This window comes from Mastacembelus armatus, chromosome 19 (assembly GCF_900324485.2).
Source record: "Mastacembelus armatus chromosome 19, fMasArm1.2, whole genome shotgun sequence".
NCBI classification, from domain to species: domain Eukaryota; kingdom Metazoa; phylum Chordata; class Actinopteri; order Synbranchiformes; family Mastacembelidae; genus Mastacembelus; species Mastacembelus armatus.
The window spans coordinates 9,407,849-9,427,993 of NC_046651.1; the positions used below are offsets into that span (position 1 = coordinate 9,407,849).

General features: G+C 38.8%; 2 protein-coding genes across 2 annotated transcripts in view; one reads left to right on the forward strand and one right to left on the reverse strand.

Moving 5' to 3' along the window:
• Nucleotides 1–1,925: 1,925 nt before the first annotated feature.
• LOC113135953 (uncharacterized) lies at nucleotides 1,926–8,256 on the reverse strand. Its single transcript, XM_026316338.1, has 8 exons — nucleotides 8,139–8,256; nucleotides 5,450–5,488; nucleotides 5,064–5,279; nucleotides 4,675–4,956; nucleotides 4,052–4,330; nucleotides 3,680–3,904; nucleotides 3,261–3,377; nucleotides 1,926–3,167 (listed from the first exon to the last, which is right to left on the reverse strand). Exons 1-8 carry the CDS (start codon nucleotides 8,191–8,193, stop codon nucleotides 2,647–2,649), a joined length of 1,734 nt encoding a protein of 577 aa, XP_026172123.1. The 5' UTR covers nucleotides 8,194–8,256; the 3' UTR covers nucleotides 1,926–2,646.
• A 4,645-nt stretch (nucleotides 8,257–12,901) lies between these two features.
• Nucleotides 12,902–20,145, forward strand: part of LOC113135912 (SH3 and multiple ankyrin repeat domains protein 1-like) — a 34,559-nt gene continuing 27,315 nt past the window's right edge. Inside the window, exon 1 of the mRNA XM_026316262.1 lies at nucleotides 12,902–12,952. The gene's annotated coding sequence lies outside the window, so the exon portion shown is untranslated. The remainder of the gene's footprint in view (nucleotides 12,953–20,145) is intronic.

Genomic DNA, 20,145 nt, shown 5'->3' on the forward strand with positions numbered 1-20,145 from the left:
ACTTTCAATTAAATACTTCAATAAAGACATCGCACATACTCTATATTTAACATGATATTTATGTTTTGTTGCGGTGACTGTTAAAACAACCATGTATGAAATATAATGGCGAACAAAGATAATAATTCCCAGCCTAATGTAATTTTACTTTATCAGCAGCACTAGCGTTAGCATTAGCTTGTATATTGGATGAAGCGGGGTTACCGTGGTAACGAAAAGCTAACGCTAGCCCTGTTAGCTCATTGCGTCGTCTTCGTATTTAATATCTTCTCTATTATCGTTAAAGGGGAGATTTTTGTTTTGAACATACTTCAAAAACACAAATCTCAATAAGTTTTACAGTGAGGCTAAAAAAGTATTATGTTTATTGTTCAGGCACATGATGGAAGCCTTAGAAAGTCGCCGAATTCTAACGTCATCCCTGACAAAACCAGTTTGTGGCTTAGCGTTAACTTTTGTCTTCGACTCCGTCCTTTGTTACATTTTTGTGGACAGGTGTGCTGCTGTCAGGAATGCACCACACAACACTTACACCGACACGTCAGCTAAACTCATGGGGTGAACTGTGGACGGCGGACGCAGGTGCGGTGGTGTGGGCTGAAGCTAACGGCCATGGCTAAAAGCAGCTAGCATGGCAAACAAAGCTACTAACCACAAACGGACACTCTGTCGCTAACAGGCTCGGATTGAAGGGAATTTCCTTACTTCATTAGAAGGTAAATCGAAAATAACATCACCAATCCCCATTTGTACTATTATTTTTTGTCCTTTATTTGACGTTTATTTAAGGTTATGTGCAGACTGCTGTAACATACTACCAAGGCCCTCCAATGTTACCGTGCACAGTTGTTGGATTCTCACGAGATTTGCAGTGTCAGGTTAACACCAATGTTTTTTTTTTAATAAAGAAGTCCATCCATCCATTTTCCATCATTTATACCTGCTTATTCCTATTTAGGCTCCCAGGGATCTGCTGGAGCCTATCCCAGCTCTCTATTGGGTGAAAGGCAGGGGTCCACCCTGGACAGGTCCCCAGTCCATCACAGGGCCACATAGAGACAAACAACCTCACACACTCACACTCACTCCTATGGGCAATTTAGAGTCACCAATCAACCTGACATACATGTTTTTGGACTGTGGGAGGAAACCAGAGTACCTGGAGAAAACCCACACAAGCACAGGGAGAACATGCAAACTCCACACAGAAAGGCCCCTTATTATGTGCTGGGTTTTGAATTAGGAAACGTCTTGCTGTGAGGCAACAGTGCTAACAACCAATCCTCTGTGCTTCCTCATTTGCAGAAACAGCTACTGTCATACAGGTACAGTACATACAGTATATGAAAGATTATGTGCATGAAGTCAACAGCGGATGTGCACAATGCAATGCATTTGCTAAAAGAAAAATGGTGTGTTTGTGTGTGTGTGTGTGTGTAATATTAAGAAGTAGCCACATTGCCACATGACTTTTAAAGAAGTGTGCATGGTTTTCTAAAATGTCCTCACTGAGAAGAGTGGTAGTATATCTAGAAGCAAACAATAATGTTCAAAGTGAGTCTAATGTGTGGAAATAAAGTGATGGTTCCTGGCCCAAAGTATTCCCTACAGACTATTGCCTGATCTTGTTCCAGAAAATATTCATGTGCTCCCCTAAACTGAATTTGTCTCTACCTTGGTCACTGCTCCCAATAGATGATGAATTCACTTTATGCCACTTTTTTTTAAAGATTAGCAATAACTTCTGTAAACCCCTTTGACCTTTATTTTCTCCTCTGTACTACAGACACCTTACATATATAATGTGTGGTGCCTTTTTTTCCTAATGGCTTTGGTTTGATATTTAATTCACTGTACAGATGTTGATCACTTTTCAACTTACATGATGTGATTTAAGTGATGGTACCAAAGAAAACAAAGCAAAATGATACAAAAAATAGTTTTATTTCAGCACAGCTTCCATCTTAGGGTACAACGCTTTAATGAATAATTAGCTACAAGTTTGATATCTTATCATGAGCATATGCATATAAAGCACTTTGCATTTGTATTGCAAAACAAGAACTTTGCAATGTTTAGTTTCACATCGTTATACAGCATTGCAGAAAATGCTAGTAATGCAATTCTTTTTTAAGAAGCAAAATCAGATCAGATTTCAATTCTTCTCTATCTCTGTACAAATGACATTATGTGACCTCAGAAGGAAACATAATCAAAATGCATTTTGGCTGAAAAAAAGTCCAAGTTCTGATCCTTTCCCCAACACTGGAGCTCATTCTGAGAATTTGATCAAGCACTTATATTTAAACTTTAGAAAACAGCCAAGTCATTATCATGAGAAAGTTCAATCTGACAATTTAGCTTGAGTGAGTTATGAATAGATGTGTAATGCTGTCAGTGCAAGTAAATATATGAGGAGTGTCACTGGCATTAGTAAAAAATGGTGAGTATAAAAACCTTTTGTTAACAAACCCAAACTGTAACTTCCCTATATGGAGACACATAGTCTTAGGAAGGTAAGTAACTTGCATTTTCTATCCTCTCTTCTCTCATCTTCTTCATTATCACATATTCTTTGTTGTTGTCCTATCCTGTTTCTTCATATCCTTTCTCTCCTCCACCTGTGCCCTCTGCTTCCAGAAAGTATTAAACCTCCTCTTTCATCCCCTCGTTTTTCACTGCTTCAGGTTTCCCTTCTCCTGCTTCTGCTTCCTCTGATTTCAGGGTGTGGTATACCCCCTCCTTCATTCCCTCTTTTTTCAGTGCTTCGTATCCCCCCTCTCCTCCTGCTGCTCCCTCTGCACCCAGGGTGTGGTATACCCCCTCCTTCATTCCCTCTTTTTTCAGAGCTTCATATCCCCCCTCTCCTCCTGCTGCTCCCTCTGCACCCAGGCTGTGGTATACACCCTCTTTCATTCCCTCCTTCTTCAGTGCTTCATATCCCCCCTCTCCTCCTGCTGCCCCTTCTGCTCCCAGGGTGTGGTATACCCCTTCTTTCATTTCCCCTGTCTTCAGTGGTTGATAGTCAGCCTCTTTCTTCTCTCTACCAGATGCTTCTGGGTGAAGGGTGTCATACTCAGCCTCCCTTTGGGCACCAGGTCCTAGCATCTCATATTTGTCCTCACCTTTTTCTCGTGACCTCAACCCCACATCCTCGTAAAGTGCTCCTAAAAAAAAAAAAAAAAAGATGATATGTGATGCAGTGTGTAAGTCGTTACAGAGGACTCTCCAAAGGTGAACAAGATAAAGTAGCTACCCACCTGTGGCATTTCTCCGCTTATACCTGAAATAAGCAAATGCTAAAATGATAATCACCACAAGGCACGCTGCCACAACCAAGAACAGGACTAGTAGAGTGGATGTGTCCTGAGGTTTATCTGAAACAGAGACAGAACACACATAACATTTTGTGGATATCTGAAATCCTGGTGACCCTGTGATAGTTCATATTAGCTGAAGCCCTTCTAGCAGCTTTTCTCAGTGTAAGACAGATCTGGCAATCAGTGTCAGGTTATTTTTACTAGATGCTGCCTCAACGGTCACTGAAGACAGTATACAGCAGTCATGACTAGCTGAGGTGGGATGAGTACATACTTCATGATAGGTTGACTTTTTTTATGTGTATTAATATGTCAAAGGAATGTGTTGCATTCCATTAGATCTTATTGCATGAACTCACAATCCATAATGTTGCTGAGAGAGGACCTCCAATTTTTCCACACAGCTCTACATGCATAAGTACCACTTTCTTCTGGTGTGATGCTGTATTCGCTGGATTCTGTAGGGCCCCATTCCTGACCAACTTTTCTGTAGTACTGATAACGACAGAAGGGATCACTGGAGCACTGTTCACAAGAACACTGGAGATATCTTTCTCCAGAGAGAACTGCCTTAACAGGAGGCGCTAAAAAAAAAAAGAACATATTAAAAGATGAACAGTTGCGACAAATGTTTGTTTAAAATATACTGTATCACATAAAAGAGAAATTTCATCCATTTCACCAACAGTCACTGCAGTGATAGACAAAAAGAGTTAGTGGAGTATGTATACCATGGACATAAATATCCTGATCTTCAGATTCCACTTTATCCGGGGGCCCTGCAGTGTAGCCAGGATATACGAAGGTGGCACGACATTTATAACGTGCTTTATTAGATACTGCCATGTTAGGAATCTTGTAGGTGTTACTGGAACCAGTCTGAAGGACTTTATCGTTTTCGTAGAAGACAGCTTCGCGAATTTGATCTGTGCCCCAGGCAAGGCACTTGAGAGTCAGGGCCTCGCCCTTTACAGCAGGCAGGGAATATGCTTCCAGTGCCACTTGGTTCTCTGAAAGAAGAAGATGCAGATAGTTCATTGACTAAATATGGATTATTTTACCCCTGTAAATTAAAGACCTTAAATGAAAATGAAGTTTCTCAAGGAAATATACAGAATAAAAACCATTTTTTCAAGTGGTTAATTCTGGCATTAGCTGCATTTCTGTTAAAATTAAACCAGGTCCCTAACAGACATTGTTAAATGAAAGAAGATAGAAACTAACAAAAGATATGTTGGAAAATAATATGAAGTAAAATTTGAAACCTTTAAAGTCATGCTTTGGAATAGCATATAACAGTGTTTATATTCATCTGCTATGGTACAACAGAGCATTAAAAGAACAGTGGACCTACCAGAAATCCTCACTGTGACTTGGTTACTTCTTTGGTTTTGAGTGTTATTACACCAGAATATGGTCTCGGTGACATTCAGTGGTCTGGGTTCAAAGAGGTGAGTATTTGTTTGATTGTTTTTCAAGCGCAGTACAATCTTCTTAACCTTGTCACCTCCCCTGTAGACATAGCACTTCCATCCATACAGACTTTCATCAGCCTGAAGCTGCAAAATAATCGACGCTCCAGGCTGCATCACTGGTTGGCCTGTCTTTATGGTGAGTGAGGCACTGGGAACATATTCTGAATGGTAAAGAAATGAATGAGACCATTATACATATGGATGGCGTATCTCCTGTTACGTATTTTGGAATCCAAACTCTAATAGTATGTTCTTGTGGTAAATTTACCGAGAACATCAATCGTGAGGTTGTCACTCTTTTGTCCGTTATCCTCACAGTAATAATCGCCTGAGTCACTGCGAGAAGCAAGTGCAATCTTGAAGATTTTGTTGCCTGAGCTTTTGTCCTCTTTGATGTACCATTTCACGGTGCTCCCACTGGGGTCACATCTCAAATAAATTAGGTCCCCAACAAAGATCTTACTTAAAGGGGGAAACATAGAAACTAAGGAGGCAGAAGGACAAAAGAGAAGATGACGTAGAGTTAAGTTTTTGTAGACATGATAACACTTCACACAGTTTGTGTCATTTCTGCAAGAAGCTACAAAGAACTGTACATGCTACAAATGCTGCCACTTGTTGTCTGACCCATTTGCATGTGTGAGCACTTATTACCTTTGGGCTTTTGCTGACATCTTACCAGGAGCAGACATGCTGTAAAAAAAATTGACAAAATGTTATATTTTAGTATAGATTACTTTTCTCTCTACATTAGTCTCTTAATTAGAGCGTGGCATTTCAAAAAGGTAGCCACACCAATACATAAACACTGAATACAACTCACCAAGCCTACGTTTTTCTTTTGGTGGAGTGACTTAAGACTTGTTTACTCAGCGCTCCTTTTTCCCACAGTCTCCCTCTGTATTTTTTTCTTTAATGTGAAGTGGTGCGCTAGCCCTTTAAATTCCAGGCTGTACTACACAGCTGTCATAGTCATTTGTAAACTACTACTTTTCATTCCGCCAGTTTTACTTGGCTATTACTTACAAATTTCTTCACTGCACTACATGATTAGAAGCCTGGAAATTAAAGGTTCACCAAAATGATTTAATTTTACTAATTTGAGAGCAAATAAGTTTAAGTGGGTCACCTGGAGTAATGTGCTAGAGAAAAAGTAAGAATTGACAGAAGTTAAATTCATTGTAAAGTAAAATGAACTTATTCCACTTGCTTCCTCATACATTCTTAATATTTTTTTTATTTCTGTATTACTGTATTTTATAGTATACCAGAACACTGTGAAATCCTACAGGATTTATTCTTAATTTACAGGGAAAATCTTTGTGTATTGATGGTGCACAAGCAACTCTGAACTATAGCCTGCATATACTGTGCATCGTGTACATATTGTCTAGCTGTATCCCACTGTTATGTAGATAGAACGTCTCAAATGCCATGTAGATGCATCTACATTAAATAAGTGGGGTTACTACATAAAGAATTTATCTGAAACTTTGCACATATATCATATTTTACATTGTTTTTGTTTGCTTTTTGTGTAGCTGTGAATGTCTTTTCCAACATGTTTTCAACATCTAATTGTTTTGCAGGATATTGCATTTTAGTTATTTAAATTATTTATTTAAATAATTAGCTAAATATCATGTTTTATATTTGCAATTAAAAGTGTTGATGAATCTTTACATATACATTCTGCAAATTTGAGGAAGGATGCAAAATTGAATAAATAGCCAAGCCTTTTCTTAACATTATTATTAATTTATCAATTTTCTACATGAAATACTTTTTTCAGTGCTTATTTCAATGCATTTTTAAAATCATTATACAAAATTTAAATGAACCCTAACATGATGAGTTGAATGTAGGGTTAGTGTAGTTAGCATTCAAAGACATGCAGGTTGGGGTTGGGTTAACTGGTGACACTAAATTACCTGTAGGTGTGACTGTGTCTCTGTGTGTTAGCCCTGTGATACACATTTGTCACAGTGTGCCATCTTAATGCCAGCCGGGATTGGCTCCCGCCCCAAACTCGAAATTCATTGCATTAAAAGCTGCACATAAATGAAATTCTAATGTCGAAATAGAATGTTAATTGTGTTAATTTTTTTTGTTTTTATTTAAGAGTTACTCTGTATGATCACAAATTGTATTTGTTTTCTGATTTTAAATTATTTATCCTGGCTAGAGACAATGAAAATAGGTTCTCATCAAACACCTTCCACACATCCATCTTCTTCCGCTTATCGGGGGCTGGGGGGCAGTAGTGTAAGAAGGGATCAAACACCCTGCTGAGAGTAATTATCACTGAGGAATACATGCCTTGCTAAAGGGCAGCTCAGTGGTAAAATCAGGTACATATTTTCCAAACTATGAGTCGCACTTTTTTACTCCTCTGGCTTGTCGACAGTGAAGCGACTCATATGTGTATATTTACTGTATATTTACAGGCATTTTGTCGAGCAGTCACTAGTGTTTGATGGCACTCTGGACTCAACTGAAGATAATACTGTACCACTGAAAAAGTAAGAACATTTATGATCAGGCTAAACTTTAACTAGTGTAACACAAGTGAAAGAAAGAGCTAGACTGCAGACATTAAAGTGCAAGTAATGAAGTCTGCAGCTGAAACATGAGTGTCAGCATTCATTCAACCCACGAGATGTGGGTGGGGACACGCTCAGTGCAGTTGTTTAACATTGCTTGACACAGATGAATTAATTCTGGAATGCACTTCTGCCTAGTCTACGTTCTTCGTAGGTTAATTTAGACTATAAGTCATTTAATTAGAAATGCAACTTATATATATATATATATATATATATATATATATATATATATATATATATATATATATATTTTTTTTTTTTTATATATATTATATATATATATATATATATATATATATATATATATATATATATATATATATATATATTTTTATATATATTATATATATATATATATATATATATATATATATATTTTTTTTTTTTTTTTTTTTTTATTTATTTTTTTCAACAGGGCTGTTTTTACTAAAATCAAGTTATAGCCCGGAAAATACATCAGTTTTAGTGTGTGCACTAAATTGCATATTTGATTAAATATCACTTAAAGATAAGACTGGACCCCACCCAAGACCTTGAATTTAGTTTCTATGCTATATTAACCTTCATACACTGCAAAATGTGAAATGTGGTGCTATATTACATCAATACATAAATATCTGCATCTGCATAAATATCTCATTAAAGTCCAGTTGAAAACATGACATAAATATAATAATACTAACAAAAAAGTAAAAGCTTGAACTGCCCTACTTAGTGTTTCATACAGACTGTCCTACCTGCCAGAAGCAGCAGATGTTTTACTCCCCCCATTGGATTACCAGAATAAGACATAAAAGAGAAACTGTCACTCTGACTGTTATTGCCTTAGAACTGACCAAACCCACGCTGGTTGTTTCAAATAACCAGTTTTGCTGAGGAAGTTGGTGGTGGGGAGGAGAATAAAGGAAGGATGGACATGCCCTTCTGTTGTTTTCCTAGTAGCCCTAGAAAAAACAGTTCTCACATGGAATTTAACTAGCATGTTTGACATTGTGACATATCAAGGAAGAAGGTAAAAAGAACTTTGCCTCAGAAAATACTGGATACAGTAATAAGGAACTTGGTTATTACTTGTGATGTAGTACTCAAGCTAATGGTTAATAGTGAGTCCAAAACAAATAAACATAAAAGATAAAGAGAAAAGGGAGAAACTGGAAGTTCATATATCTTTACAGAGCACAGTTCAAAGAGGCCTGCTGCAGATGAACTAAAGGTTAACAGAAAAACTATGAAATAGAGGATTACTTAACATGGCAGAGATGACAGAGAGGGACTAAGGAGTACTAACAACCAGAGTCCTAGGTTCATATTAACTGAGCCCAAGCTGAAAAGAAAGCAAATGTGAAACTAAAAGGAGACCAAAAAAAAGCCTCAATCTCTCCTAGTGAACCTGTAGAGCTCACATGAAAGTCACAGAAAGAGTTAGAAGTCACTCTTTAGTAGCCAATTACTGCATCGTGATTGTGGGGCTGGATTCTTTGAATTATAATGATAATGGAGCAAATGCATTAAAACTAGCTCAGGTACTAAATACAACATAGATATGTGATGATCTGGGATGATGTTTTCATGCTTATATGCAGTGCCCGTTATATACCATCTTCAAAAACAATTCAGCCTCAGTTTACGTCCACAAAGACAAGGATGTTAACCAGCTCCAGGGACGTCTTTAAGCCCCACTGAGCATTCTGCATTTGGCCTTTGGAGTCATCTCAGCTGGTTGCCCACTCCTCGCTCAGTCGCTCAGTACTATACCATATTCATTTAAATCATTTTCCCTGCCATGGATGAATATTGCAATTCTTTAATATTACTTTGTAACACTTTTTAAGTTGTGTGCAAGCCAACTATTTCTGATCTAAAGTCAATTTTTTGCAAATAGCAAACCCGAAATTTTGAATGTTTTCTACCTTAGCCCAAAGTTCCAAAAGTTGCTTGTTGTATTAAACTTCTGTTTATTTTTTAGTTTTCTGAGTAAATGGTTTCGGAGAAAAAAAGGAGAAACTGCTGTAACTGCTTACCACAACTGCTTACCAGTGCTGAAACCAAATAAGCTGTATGGCTGACCACTTGTTGCAAAAAGTGTGTGAATCAAACTGCAAGTAGGTCTGACGCTAAAATAAGAAAACGGTGTTGTGTTAAAATGACATGGCAATAACAACATATTCAAGATAGGACACTTTTAAAGCACTTAGTAGTGAGACTTTAATGTGCAGGTCATTCCAGGAAACTGCTGTAAGGAGATAAATTCTTTTGATTTCTGAAGATAAAGATTGAAGGAAAATAATTACAGTAACTTCTGCTTTTTGTGCAATGTAGTGTGAAAGAAAGCAAATTTTTTAAGTTCTGAAATTATAGTGGGCAGCTTTCTGTCCTGCACCTGAAAATGTTGCATAATAGATTATGTCATGAAAACAGTATGCTGATGTCTGGGCTTAGAGCTAATCTTCAGAAAATTCTGGCATGGTGTGACACGTTACGTAACCACAGTTGTTTAATTTCTGAGAATTTATCCCGGAAACTGTTTCACTTTGCACATTGGTGAAACTGTAGACTTCAGTTAACATGAATGTAAAAATATCTATAGAAACATACAGTACGTGCTTGTTTACAGTGTTGTGAAAAAGTATTAGCATTTTTTATAGCTGTTATAGCAGCTTTTAAAATGATGATTTCCTTTATTAAGGAGAAAAAGCTGTCCAAATCTAAATCATAGGGGAACTGTGATTAGCCACATTGTTTGGAAAGCTGTGATCAATTTTACTTGCTGTTTTTACAGCCCTGTGCATATGTGGGTATATGTAACTTTTATTAGAGGAAGATAAAACCAGCTCACGCCACAGTATGAATACTGAAAGAACTATATTTAAAAAGGTAAATAGGAAACAGTAAAACTAATCCACAGTTATAAGAGCAGCAACCTGAGATCAGTGTTTCAGTTACTTCAAACAACCACCAGAGTCCAGCACTGCAATGATTTTCAAAGAGAAAATATTGCATGAATGAGGCGGCACAACTGTTCAAAAGCCCGTATTTCACAGACAACACAAAGGTAAGATTGCACTTCATGTAACGTAAATAATGTTTGGTCTCAAGACCGAATAATTGTATTTAGGGCTGTAAATTTCCAAACCACTCTGTAAGTGCAGCAGTTACATGTAGTGCATCTCAAAATGTGGTTGCATTGTTTGAGTAACTTTAATATAAATTTGGTTTTCAATCATATTTTTAACAGAATACTCACACTGAGAATATCATTTTTTATCAAGCCACTGATACATAGTCTGCTTAACAGTTTCAACTTCAGAAATCAATAATGTCTCACTCATACTGCCCTCTGCTCTATTCTCATCTCATGCCTCTTGTGTTCCTTCTCATTCTGACTCTACTCAAACTAAACTAAAACCTAACCTGTCATGTTTAGTGTATTTAGCTGGTTTTTAGTTACTGGCCCCAGCAGCCTCCACTGTGTTTATTTGTTGTTTATTGCTGCTGTTCTTTTCTCTCTCCTCTGTTCACTAACCCCAACAGGTGGAGGCAGATGGCCGCCCCAAACTGAGCCCAGTTCTGCTGAAGGTTACATTAAACAAAGCTTTTCCTCTCCACTGTCACCAGGTTCTCTATGTAAAGTACCTTAAGATCATTTCTGTTTTGATTTGGTGCATCCAGGCACTATATCGAAGGTTTGGTGGAGGTGAACAGTGCGGTGTTGTCATATAAAAACCCCAGGTTCTCTTCCCCTTAGAGCTCCAGATTTTGCTGTGTAGGGATGTAATTTTTAAGAGGCTGTGTCAATAATTTGAGTGGCCCCTGATGAAAATTAGAAATGAGGCTGGAGCTCATTCACATATAAATGCAATAGTCCAAAGTTGTTCATACCTTTCAGGGAGAAAATCAACTCCATGGCAACGCACCTTCCCAAGTACCTCTGTTGACTTGATGTTCTGGGGATCTCACTACGATTTAACGCAAGTGAGATACTACAGAAACATACAGTACAGTATAGCTGCAGCTACAGGGGTAACTCTGCATTACTTTTATTTTACTGGACCAGTGACTGGATCGGCTGGACAGGAATGGACAGGAACCTGTGAGTAGACAGGCTGGACTGGCACACAGAATTAATTGGCACAATAAAAGTCCAAATCAGGAAGTCTGTGAGAGTCCTGATAGAACCAGCATGTTGTTTTTACTGCTCCATGCTCTGTATTTGTCCATGACCCACTTGTCTGTCCTTGACTTAGGTGTGAGAGGGGTTAACACAGAAAGTAAGAGAAAAGCTACTTTCTCAGAATAAGGACTTTGGGCAGAAAAGGCAGTGGAAGCACCAGCGTGTTGAATCTACACCGTGGAGTGGTGCACCATTAAAGAAGAGCACCCACTAGAGCTCTTATCAAGGGTTACAATGCCGGTGTGTCGTCCTTAAGAGGCTGGATATGGCAGGATTCATCTACATCTCCTCTTAACAGAGTGTATTATTATGTGCATTAATGTATTTGAGCTCACCTTTCTCAGTCCTCCGTCTTTCTCTTTGATGGATTATAAAAGCAACCACCACACCAGGGTTTTTCATTCAAACACTCTAAATGCAAAAATGCTGTTCGCAGAACCAAAATGATACATTCCCTGAACTTCCTGGACTTGGTACCGATACACATGTCCAACATTAGACTCCTGAATGTATCATTCCCTAAGTCATTTGTTTATGGAATTAGAAAAAACAACACAACAATGCATTAATCTTTATACTGCATAGGTAATAAAGGCACAATTTAAGGAGTCAGTGTTATAACCAAACCAAATTAAAAGCATTTTCTTTATTCTTTATTCTGTGGTGACCTCTGAGGATCAAATACACAATAGAGGAACAGCGAGCTGACCTGAATCCACCTGCTGTACATGTGAGATGGTTAAAAAAAAAAAAAAAAGAGGGAATCATCACGAGACGTGTGTGAGTGCATGTGATTGATGGAGTGACAGAACTCATGAGAGAGAAAGGGTGAGAAAGAGAGAGAGGGACGAGAGGGTGGAATGTGGTGGAGCGTTGAAAGACAAAAAGAAAGTGAGACAGTGTAATGAAGAATATTGAGGATAATTGAATAGAAGAGCACTTGGGTGTGAAAAAAAAAAGCAGAGAGAGCGTCTGATTCAGAGCACAGTGGAAGGAGAACGAAAGGGAGAGATCAATCTGGCAGCTGAAGTAAGAGAGAGGAAGGGTACGCTGCGCTGGAGGGGGAGTGCGTGAATGTGTGTGCAGTGTAGAGAGAGCGAGTGAGAGGCGGCTGTATCGGAGCTCAGAGCAGGTGAAAGTGTGTTTGTGTGAATGAGAAAGAGGCTGCATAATACAGAGAATCAGGCTGGCTGACATCGATGCACATGTTAAGACTAGAAGGCGTGAAAATGTGATTTTGAGAGAGAAAAAACAAATCACTGTCTGGATGTTTCTGTTATTTTCTAATCCCGGTCCTTTTTTTTACTCTCTTTGTGGTTTATTAAGGAGGTCACTGCGGATACAACGAGGAGCAACACCGCCTGAACTGCAGACTAAAAGGTATTTACTTTTTATGCCCATTTATTCTCTAAATTTTGACCTGAATTAACCTGCATGAGAACAGATGCTGTGTCAATGTAATCTAAAGTGTTTAAAATCAAAAAATAGAAAGACAATGACGATGAAAGGCTCGTGTGAATGAACTACGTTTTGTCAATGAAAGACATGAAATAAGAAGTATTGGACACACAGGAAGGAGAGAGGATCTTTAGCAGCAAGGTGTGTGAGAGTGGAAGTCACAGTGCTTCACATAAAGAGGTGGGTGCTGCTGAAATTTTGGCAGGAGGGGGGTGGTGGAGGGGTGCATGTTCTCTGAAGTCTGATTCACATGTTTTATGGTGCAGAGGAAGAGCAAATTGGGACGGAGAAAGATTTGCAAAATCACAAAACCTTCAAAGAAAACTTAATTGCTCGTATCCACGCAGCATAAGGCACCTGTGGTGAAAGTTATGTAGATTTGTTTGCTAGTGGATAATGCAAAATGTTCAATTCCAGAAGGACACACTGAGGTGACATTCTCACCAAGCGTACAGCTGCCAGATGTTCTGGACCGAACATGGCAGGCATTTCATTTCTCCAAATGAGGCTTTCCTGCTAAATGCAGCTTTATGGGTACAACAGAATCCATTGTGATTAGTTAAGACCCTGTTTCATGTAGGTTATTCCATGTTCATAATGAATCATAGTTGTATATTGCAAAATGTTACTGCTATTTTGCTGCTCCCTTAGTTACAAAGTAGTTTGTGACCTTTTGTATCACAGTGATACATGCACAGAGGTAATGGGGGAACAAATGACATGGAAAATATAAGCTAGAAGTCAGTCTAGGAGTTTGGAGGGAAAAAAGTATTAATACTTGCGCTTATGTAAAACCCACATTTATGTAATATCTATATTAATACCAACAAGACACTTACAACGTTGTTAGTGGATGAGTTTAAAGAGAAAAGGTGTTGAAATGAAAAGGTGAGCCGAATCAAACGAGAGCTCATCAACACCCACATTTTGCACACTTCTTTTGCTGCAACTTGTCAAAATCATTATCTGCTCACAGTATTTATGGTGTCAGTTGGAGGAAAGGTGGAAACCCTCTAAGGACCCCAGACAACTGACTCACATACATACAACCTAAGCGCCTCATTTATTCCAGGCCTGGTTGAAACAGGGTGTTATAGAATTACTGTAGTCTTTGCACTGTGCACCAGTGGTGTGTTCCTGCTCTGTGCACTTTCATCCTACAGATACAACATAATTGACTTTGCACAGTCTCCTAAGACCTGCCCCACACAGTGTAATGCACAACAAGCAATACTGGTTCTAAAGGCATATTTTTTATTGGAGATAGGGCACCTAGGGGAAGAGATCTGGAAAAGAAAGAAAATAAACAAACTGGGCAATTTAGAGCAGAGTGGGTACACTAAGATTAATGGCTCACAAACAGAACAATTGGTCGTAATGGAACAAAGAAAGCCGAGTGACGTTAACAATGCCAGAGAGAGACTGAATGATTATACGTAATGTGTGGGTAATGCCAAAAGAGAAAGTGATTATGAAACAGTTGAGTGGAAGATAAAAGACATGAAATATACTAAGCTGCCCAGAAAACTTGATGTGTCAATTGAAATGTGTCTCTTTTATTCAGAGAAGAGAGACTCATCCAGTCCTGTCTCATGCTGTTCTCTCCTGCCCGGTCCTGTTGTGTCCTGCCCGATCTCTGCAAGAAGAGCAGGACTCAGTAAACAGGCCGGTCAGTGTAGCAGATGTGACAGTGCTATATGGTCCAGTAATTCTCCTGCGTTTGGTATGGAGAGAGCGCAACAAAAGACAGACACTCTCAGCTCACTACAGCAGGCCTCTATTAGCTTCACACTGCTACTGTATCTATGAAGCAGAAATGCAAAATCTTCTTCATATCACTCCCATAGGAGTATTAAACTGGGTTGCAGCTGTATGGCACCATGAGAAACCAACATATAAGCAAAATACACACGTGCACCTTCAAATGCACACGCACGTTTATTAGCTTTTTAATTCAAGGAAAAATACCAGCAAATCTGTGCAAAGAGCCACAGAGCCTCTTCTGGCTGATTTAAAGTGACAACTTTAGATATCTTTGATTCATGTTTAAAAAAAAAAATCATCATCCAGCATGGTTTTTAATGACCTTCTAATTGTCACTTGTGGTACTAAGAGTGTCTCATCGTTGTGTTTGTTAAGATGGAACGAAAGAGAAGAGCAGTTTTTCCTGACTCTGCAGGCTTTTCGTTATTATATACAGGGAGGTTTCCCCCAGGGGAAAGATCTGGAGGACAGCCGTAAGCCATGAAAACCGCAACACATCCACCATTATCAAGCACTCAGATTGCTCCAATTTTACAATTTCTGAACATAACCTCAAATTAATGACTGAAAACTACAGCTGCACTCTTCTTGCACAGATAGATCAGGAAACAACAACTGGATTTTAGATGCATCAATTCCACTGTCCTTTATCAGAAAACACTACTGTACTACATGTACTTCACAAGTTATGTAATCTATCTAAAATATGTAAATCTTCAATGTGACATGCACAGGGAGTAATATATCATATTACGATAACGCTATAGCACAAGTAGGTGTTCATACAGCTAATTGCCTCACCTCATTAACCTTACAGTTTGCTGATGTAATCCTGTTTCTGCCGTAGCTGAACAGCCTGTTTCAAGCCCACAAGGTCAGATGGCCCTTTTGGTTTATTTTGGAGCTGTAACCAGGTAGTGAAGCACTGATTGGTGTTAGAGCAGATCTAAAGTACATTCTGTATTTTTTTGACAAAACATCATGGATATAAAGTGCATATTTACCACCTTCATTGTTTTTTTGTTTTTTTTTTAGTTTCTATATATGTGTGCTTTATAAATGGTAATGATAAATATCAGCGTTTACTACATGTATCTGAAAATTTCCTAACATTTTATCTTTCCCAAGGTTAAATGATGTTGGAGAATACAGCGTCAATAGTAGTGTAAAAGCCATAAGTACTGCATAAAGTTGCAGGCAATGTGAAGTGGTTCCTGTATGGAAGCACTCGCACACCATCATGTAGTAGGTGGACCAACTGTAATGGTGCCTGACAGGCATTAACATGGTCCTCACTTTGTCAGCCGTGTCTAACAGCATTTATTAGTGTCTTGTTGACTTTTGTCTCTCAGTGTTACCTTTATGTCAATGGACGTGCAAGGTAAGTGAAACTGTCACTGCTGGACAGTCTATTTGTGGCTGTTTATCTGCCAGAAAATCCACCCTAAAGCCTTAAACCCTCGCTCATCTTTGTCTGTCTGACTAGTGTGTCTGTGGCTGGTGTTTATTATATTTGAGGCTTGTGGTTTCTAATCAGAAGCTCCGGTTCGAGCATAAAAAGTAAAAGCAGTTCGGGAAATCTATAGATTCTCTGGTTTATTAGAAATGTTTTGATCCTGCATCTGCCCTCTGCTCGTTTTTTTTTTTTTGTTGGCTAGAGAAGGAAACCTTCTGCACAGCTGCCTTTTGAAGTCTCTGTTTTCATAACATTTTAATGCACTTGTGAAGAGTAGAAGGGAAGTGTCTGTTATATGAAAATAAGTCATTTACAAAGGAGAACAGATCCACGGTTGAGACATCACCTTTTCACAGTAGCTTACCATTTTTATGTATTTTAGATGATACAGTCAAAGCTATTTAGAGACAGGGCATAATGCACTGACACACACTGTTTGATGACTTCACCGCTCCTGCAGACGTGTAAATGGACCTGGGATCTGGTATCATATAAATCATTGCCAAAGAGAATGCTTTATTATTAAACAAACAAGAAGAAAAACATTGTGTCTCATGTAATGGCCCACAGAGACTAACTCCTTAATGAGCAACAATAACTTCCAGTAACACATGAAATATTAAGCTGTTCTCCGATGTTAAATCTACTTCATTAATATTCAATGAAGACTAAAGGTGCAAATGAAATCATGTTTTACTAGAAGACAACTTGGAATACATTTTATTTTCTGTATCATCTAATTAGATCTTGGAAATATAGTACAAAACTATACTATACTCAGATTCAGAGAAGTTTAGGTCATCTGAAATCTGGGGGGGGGGTCATCATCCAGAAAAGTTGAGCATCCATAATTCAGGGATTTCTGTTGCGTAGTCAAACAAAGAAACTTTAGCTTTTGAATCAAACAATGTTTATAGGAAGGAGGAAGTCTGAAAAATGGTGCACCCCTAAGTGTGTGCTGCATTGAGGTCTCCCAGCCCATTCAGCCAAGTTTAGCCAAAGCTAGACCATCAGCGCACGCTGCACCTGACCCACTTATATCCAGTCTGAGGGGAAAGATAGCCCAGTTTGATCCACACGGGCTAGCTGGTCTGGCACTTACTGCTGCTTTCTGCTTGACGTTTTTCCAGGCCAGATGTGTTTGAATGCAGCTTAAGTTTGAGTGTGTGTAAGATCATAGAGCATATGTAAATAAATGTGTATACACACGTGCTTGGAATCCTCAGGCATCAGCTTGTAATCTATGAAGCAAGTTGTGGCCCCTGAAAAAAAAAAAAATATATATATATATTGTCCTTGATGAGGTTGTGATGGGGAGGATTGAGCTGGAATGCAAACCAAAGGAGCAGGATGTTTACTGCAAAGTGGAGAGCTGGGGGTAATTAGTTTAATCATCCACTCAATTACTGATCAGTGGGGTTATCATTTTTGTTTGATTAGCATCAGAAATGCAGTTGATTAAAAAGTATCTGTTTGTGTCAAATAGACAAATGTCTCTCCATGCTGAAGGAAAAGCCAGAATCTCTTGGTGCATAGAGGATGAATATTTTGCTTGTATCCTTATCTGCGTATAATTAATCAAGGACACCATGATTGTCAATTAGGCATTTGCATTTCATCTGATGTTATCAAGCACAAATTTATTTTACACTCGAAAACTGAGCCTCATCATATCAACAAGAAAACATGCAAATAATATCAAATCAATTTTGACGTTTAAATCATATTTTTACATACAGAACACAGACATCAAAAGGATTTTCCATCCATGGAGTTGACTTCAATGAGTCCTGATGCATTATACAGCAGGGTATCTACTTACCATACCCCAGCTTAGCTCTTCCCCCTTAAACTCCTACGTCACGGCACCACCCCCGGACTCAGTGGCTAGTGACACACCATTCATATTAAACTGAGTGGCCTCTCCCCCAGTTTAGTGACTAACCCATCCATCCTGTGTTGGAAAAGGCCTAGACTGTTCTTGGCAACTGCTTGTCACTGGTAGTGTGAAAGAGACTGAAAGGTGGAGACCCAGTGAAGGCGAGGGATATAGAGGACAGAACTTGGCCGCTCCACTTTTGCAGGACGTAAAAGTGGGACAATCTGTTCCTTGGATGATCTCCAATTTTACTTTCTGGGGACCAACACACTGAAAATATATCTGTACACATGCTCTGTCCTACATAAGGAGAGAGTGACTGAGAGAGAGAGAGGCTGACAAAAAGAGATAGAAACATGAATATGAGTCAAACTGACTGTCCAAAAGGTCTTTACAGTACATTGTGCTGGGACTGTATTTAAAATCTGTTTTTGAGAAATCCTCTGAGACTGGTCAAGAGGAGAGGGAGGAGAGGCAACAAATTTCTATTACAACGAACGAAGAGTATAGCTAGATCATTTATGTAGCAGGATATTTTAACAGGAGATATAAACAACAAGATGACACAATCCCCTGCAGATCCACCACTGGTTTTCATTGTGCATAATCTGCAATACTGTAAACTCAAGTTTGACTTATTAGTCCGAAACATGCATAATGTTTTGTTTATATGGAACCCAAAGGACTAGGGCAACTAACTGTGCCCCAAAGTCATTATTGGAATTTAGCTACACTTTGCAAACTAAAAAAAAAAGATGTTGAGAAAATGTGTCTATAAAGGCAAAGATGGATGAAGACAAGTGATTGTGACCCTGATCCAAAAACCTCACCAGCCATTCATTTTTGCTTTCCAGGTGCTCAAGCCTTGTATGCATCTCTGTCCTCATTATCATGATTAATCACTCCCTGACTCTTCATCTTCATCAGTTTGACTTCATTGTCTTAGTGTCTGTGGACCCCCCTCGACTCCGAGCTACTGAAATTCTCTCTGCGTGGCTTCTGAGCATTGAAATTAAAGCTGCTAGCTGGGCTTCCTATGGGCACAGCAACCACCAGGCTCCCAAGAGGAAGAAAAGTGAAGCTTAGTTGGAGGAATGATGGGCATCATAGGGAGAGCCAAATACCTGGCAAAAGGAACTGACTAAGTCTCTGTTGTGGCAGAGTAGGAGTTGAGTGACATGATGGGAAAGGCAAAGTTGAGATGAGCTGCAACATCCACTGTGACTGAGGAGAGACTTTTAGGAGGTGTGATTTGAGTTGCCATAGTTAGAATATGAAATTAAACACTTTTCCTTTTACACATAACTCCTCACCCTGTTTTTAAGCTCCATGTTACTGTTGATTTGGGTTTCGTTCTCCATTCTTTCTTATCTGTCATCCAGCTGCAGTTGTCCTCATACTTCCCTTTTTTTCTCTCAGTCTGATTACTCTGCTTCATGTAAACTACGGCTATCTCCGTTTTCGTCTCTTGTGTATTCCTCTTTCGCTTTTACATCCCAATTATTTGGCTCCTGTCTACTCAGCCTGTCCTTCCTGTTCCTTATCTTGCCTCATGCAGACTCAGTGTTGTTCAATATTTGATGAGTCTTTGTTCGTAAATCAACCTCCTCTGTTCCCTTCTGGTGTACTTGAATGATAGTGTTAATCTCCGAAACCGTGTGAGCGCTTTGTCAGTTTTTGATAAGAGAGGGTTTTGGCCTCAGATTTGATATATGCTGTACGTTTTGGATGAGTAAATCACAAAACAATGCCTGGAGGTGGATTCTGTAGTGTGCTCTTCCCTCTGGTTAAATGTACATCCAGTATGAATTTGAAGCCACCGATAATTGAACAGCTTTGTTCTATAGCTATAAATAGGCAGTGTGACCCTTAAATTTACTAGCAGCACTTGTGTGGTATTTATTTCAGTGCCCATTCATTCATGAGATCATTTCACCCTAATGCTTCCTAAGTGGTTAGGTCCCTTTTCAACTGGTTAAGTTTTTTTTTTTTTTTTTTTCTAAATTTGTCCCTGCT

What these genes read in the sequence shown, in the direction of transcription:
- LOC113135953 (XM_026316338.1), bottom strand. Translation starts at nt 8,193, where the DNA reads ATGTCTTATTCTGGTAATCCAATGGGGGGAGTAAAACATCTGCTGCTT. An exon ending in AGTCACAGTGAGGATTTCTG is followed by an intron (nt 4,331 to 4,674) that starts GTAGGTCCACTG and finishes TTCTTCTTTCAG; the next exon opens with AGAACCAAGTGGCACTGGAA. An exon ending in TAAGCGGAGAAATGCCACAG is followed by an intron (nt 3,168 to 3,260) that starts GTGGGTAGCTAC and finishes TTTTTTTTTTAG; the next exon opens with GAGCACTTTACGAGGATGTG.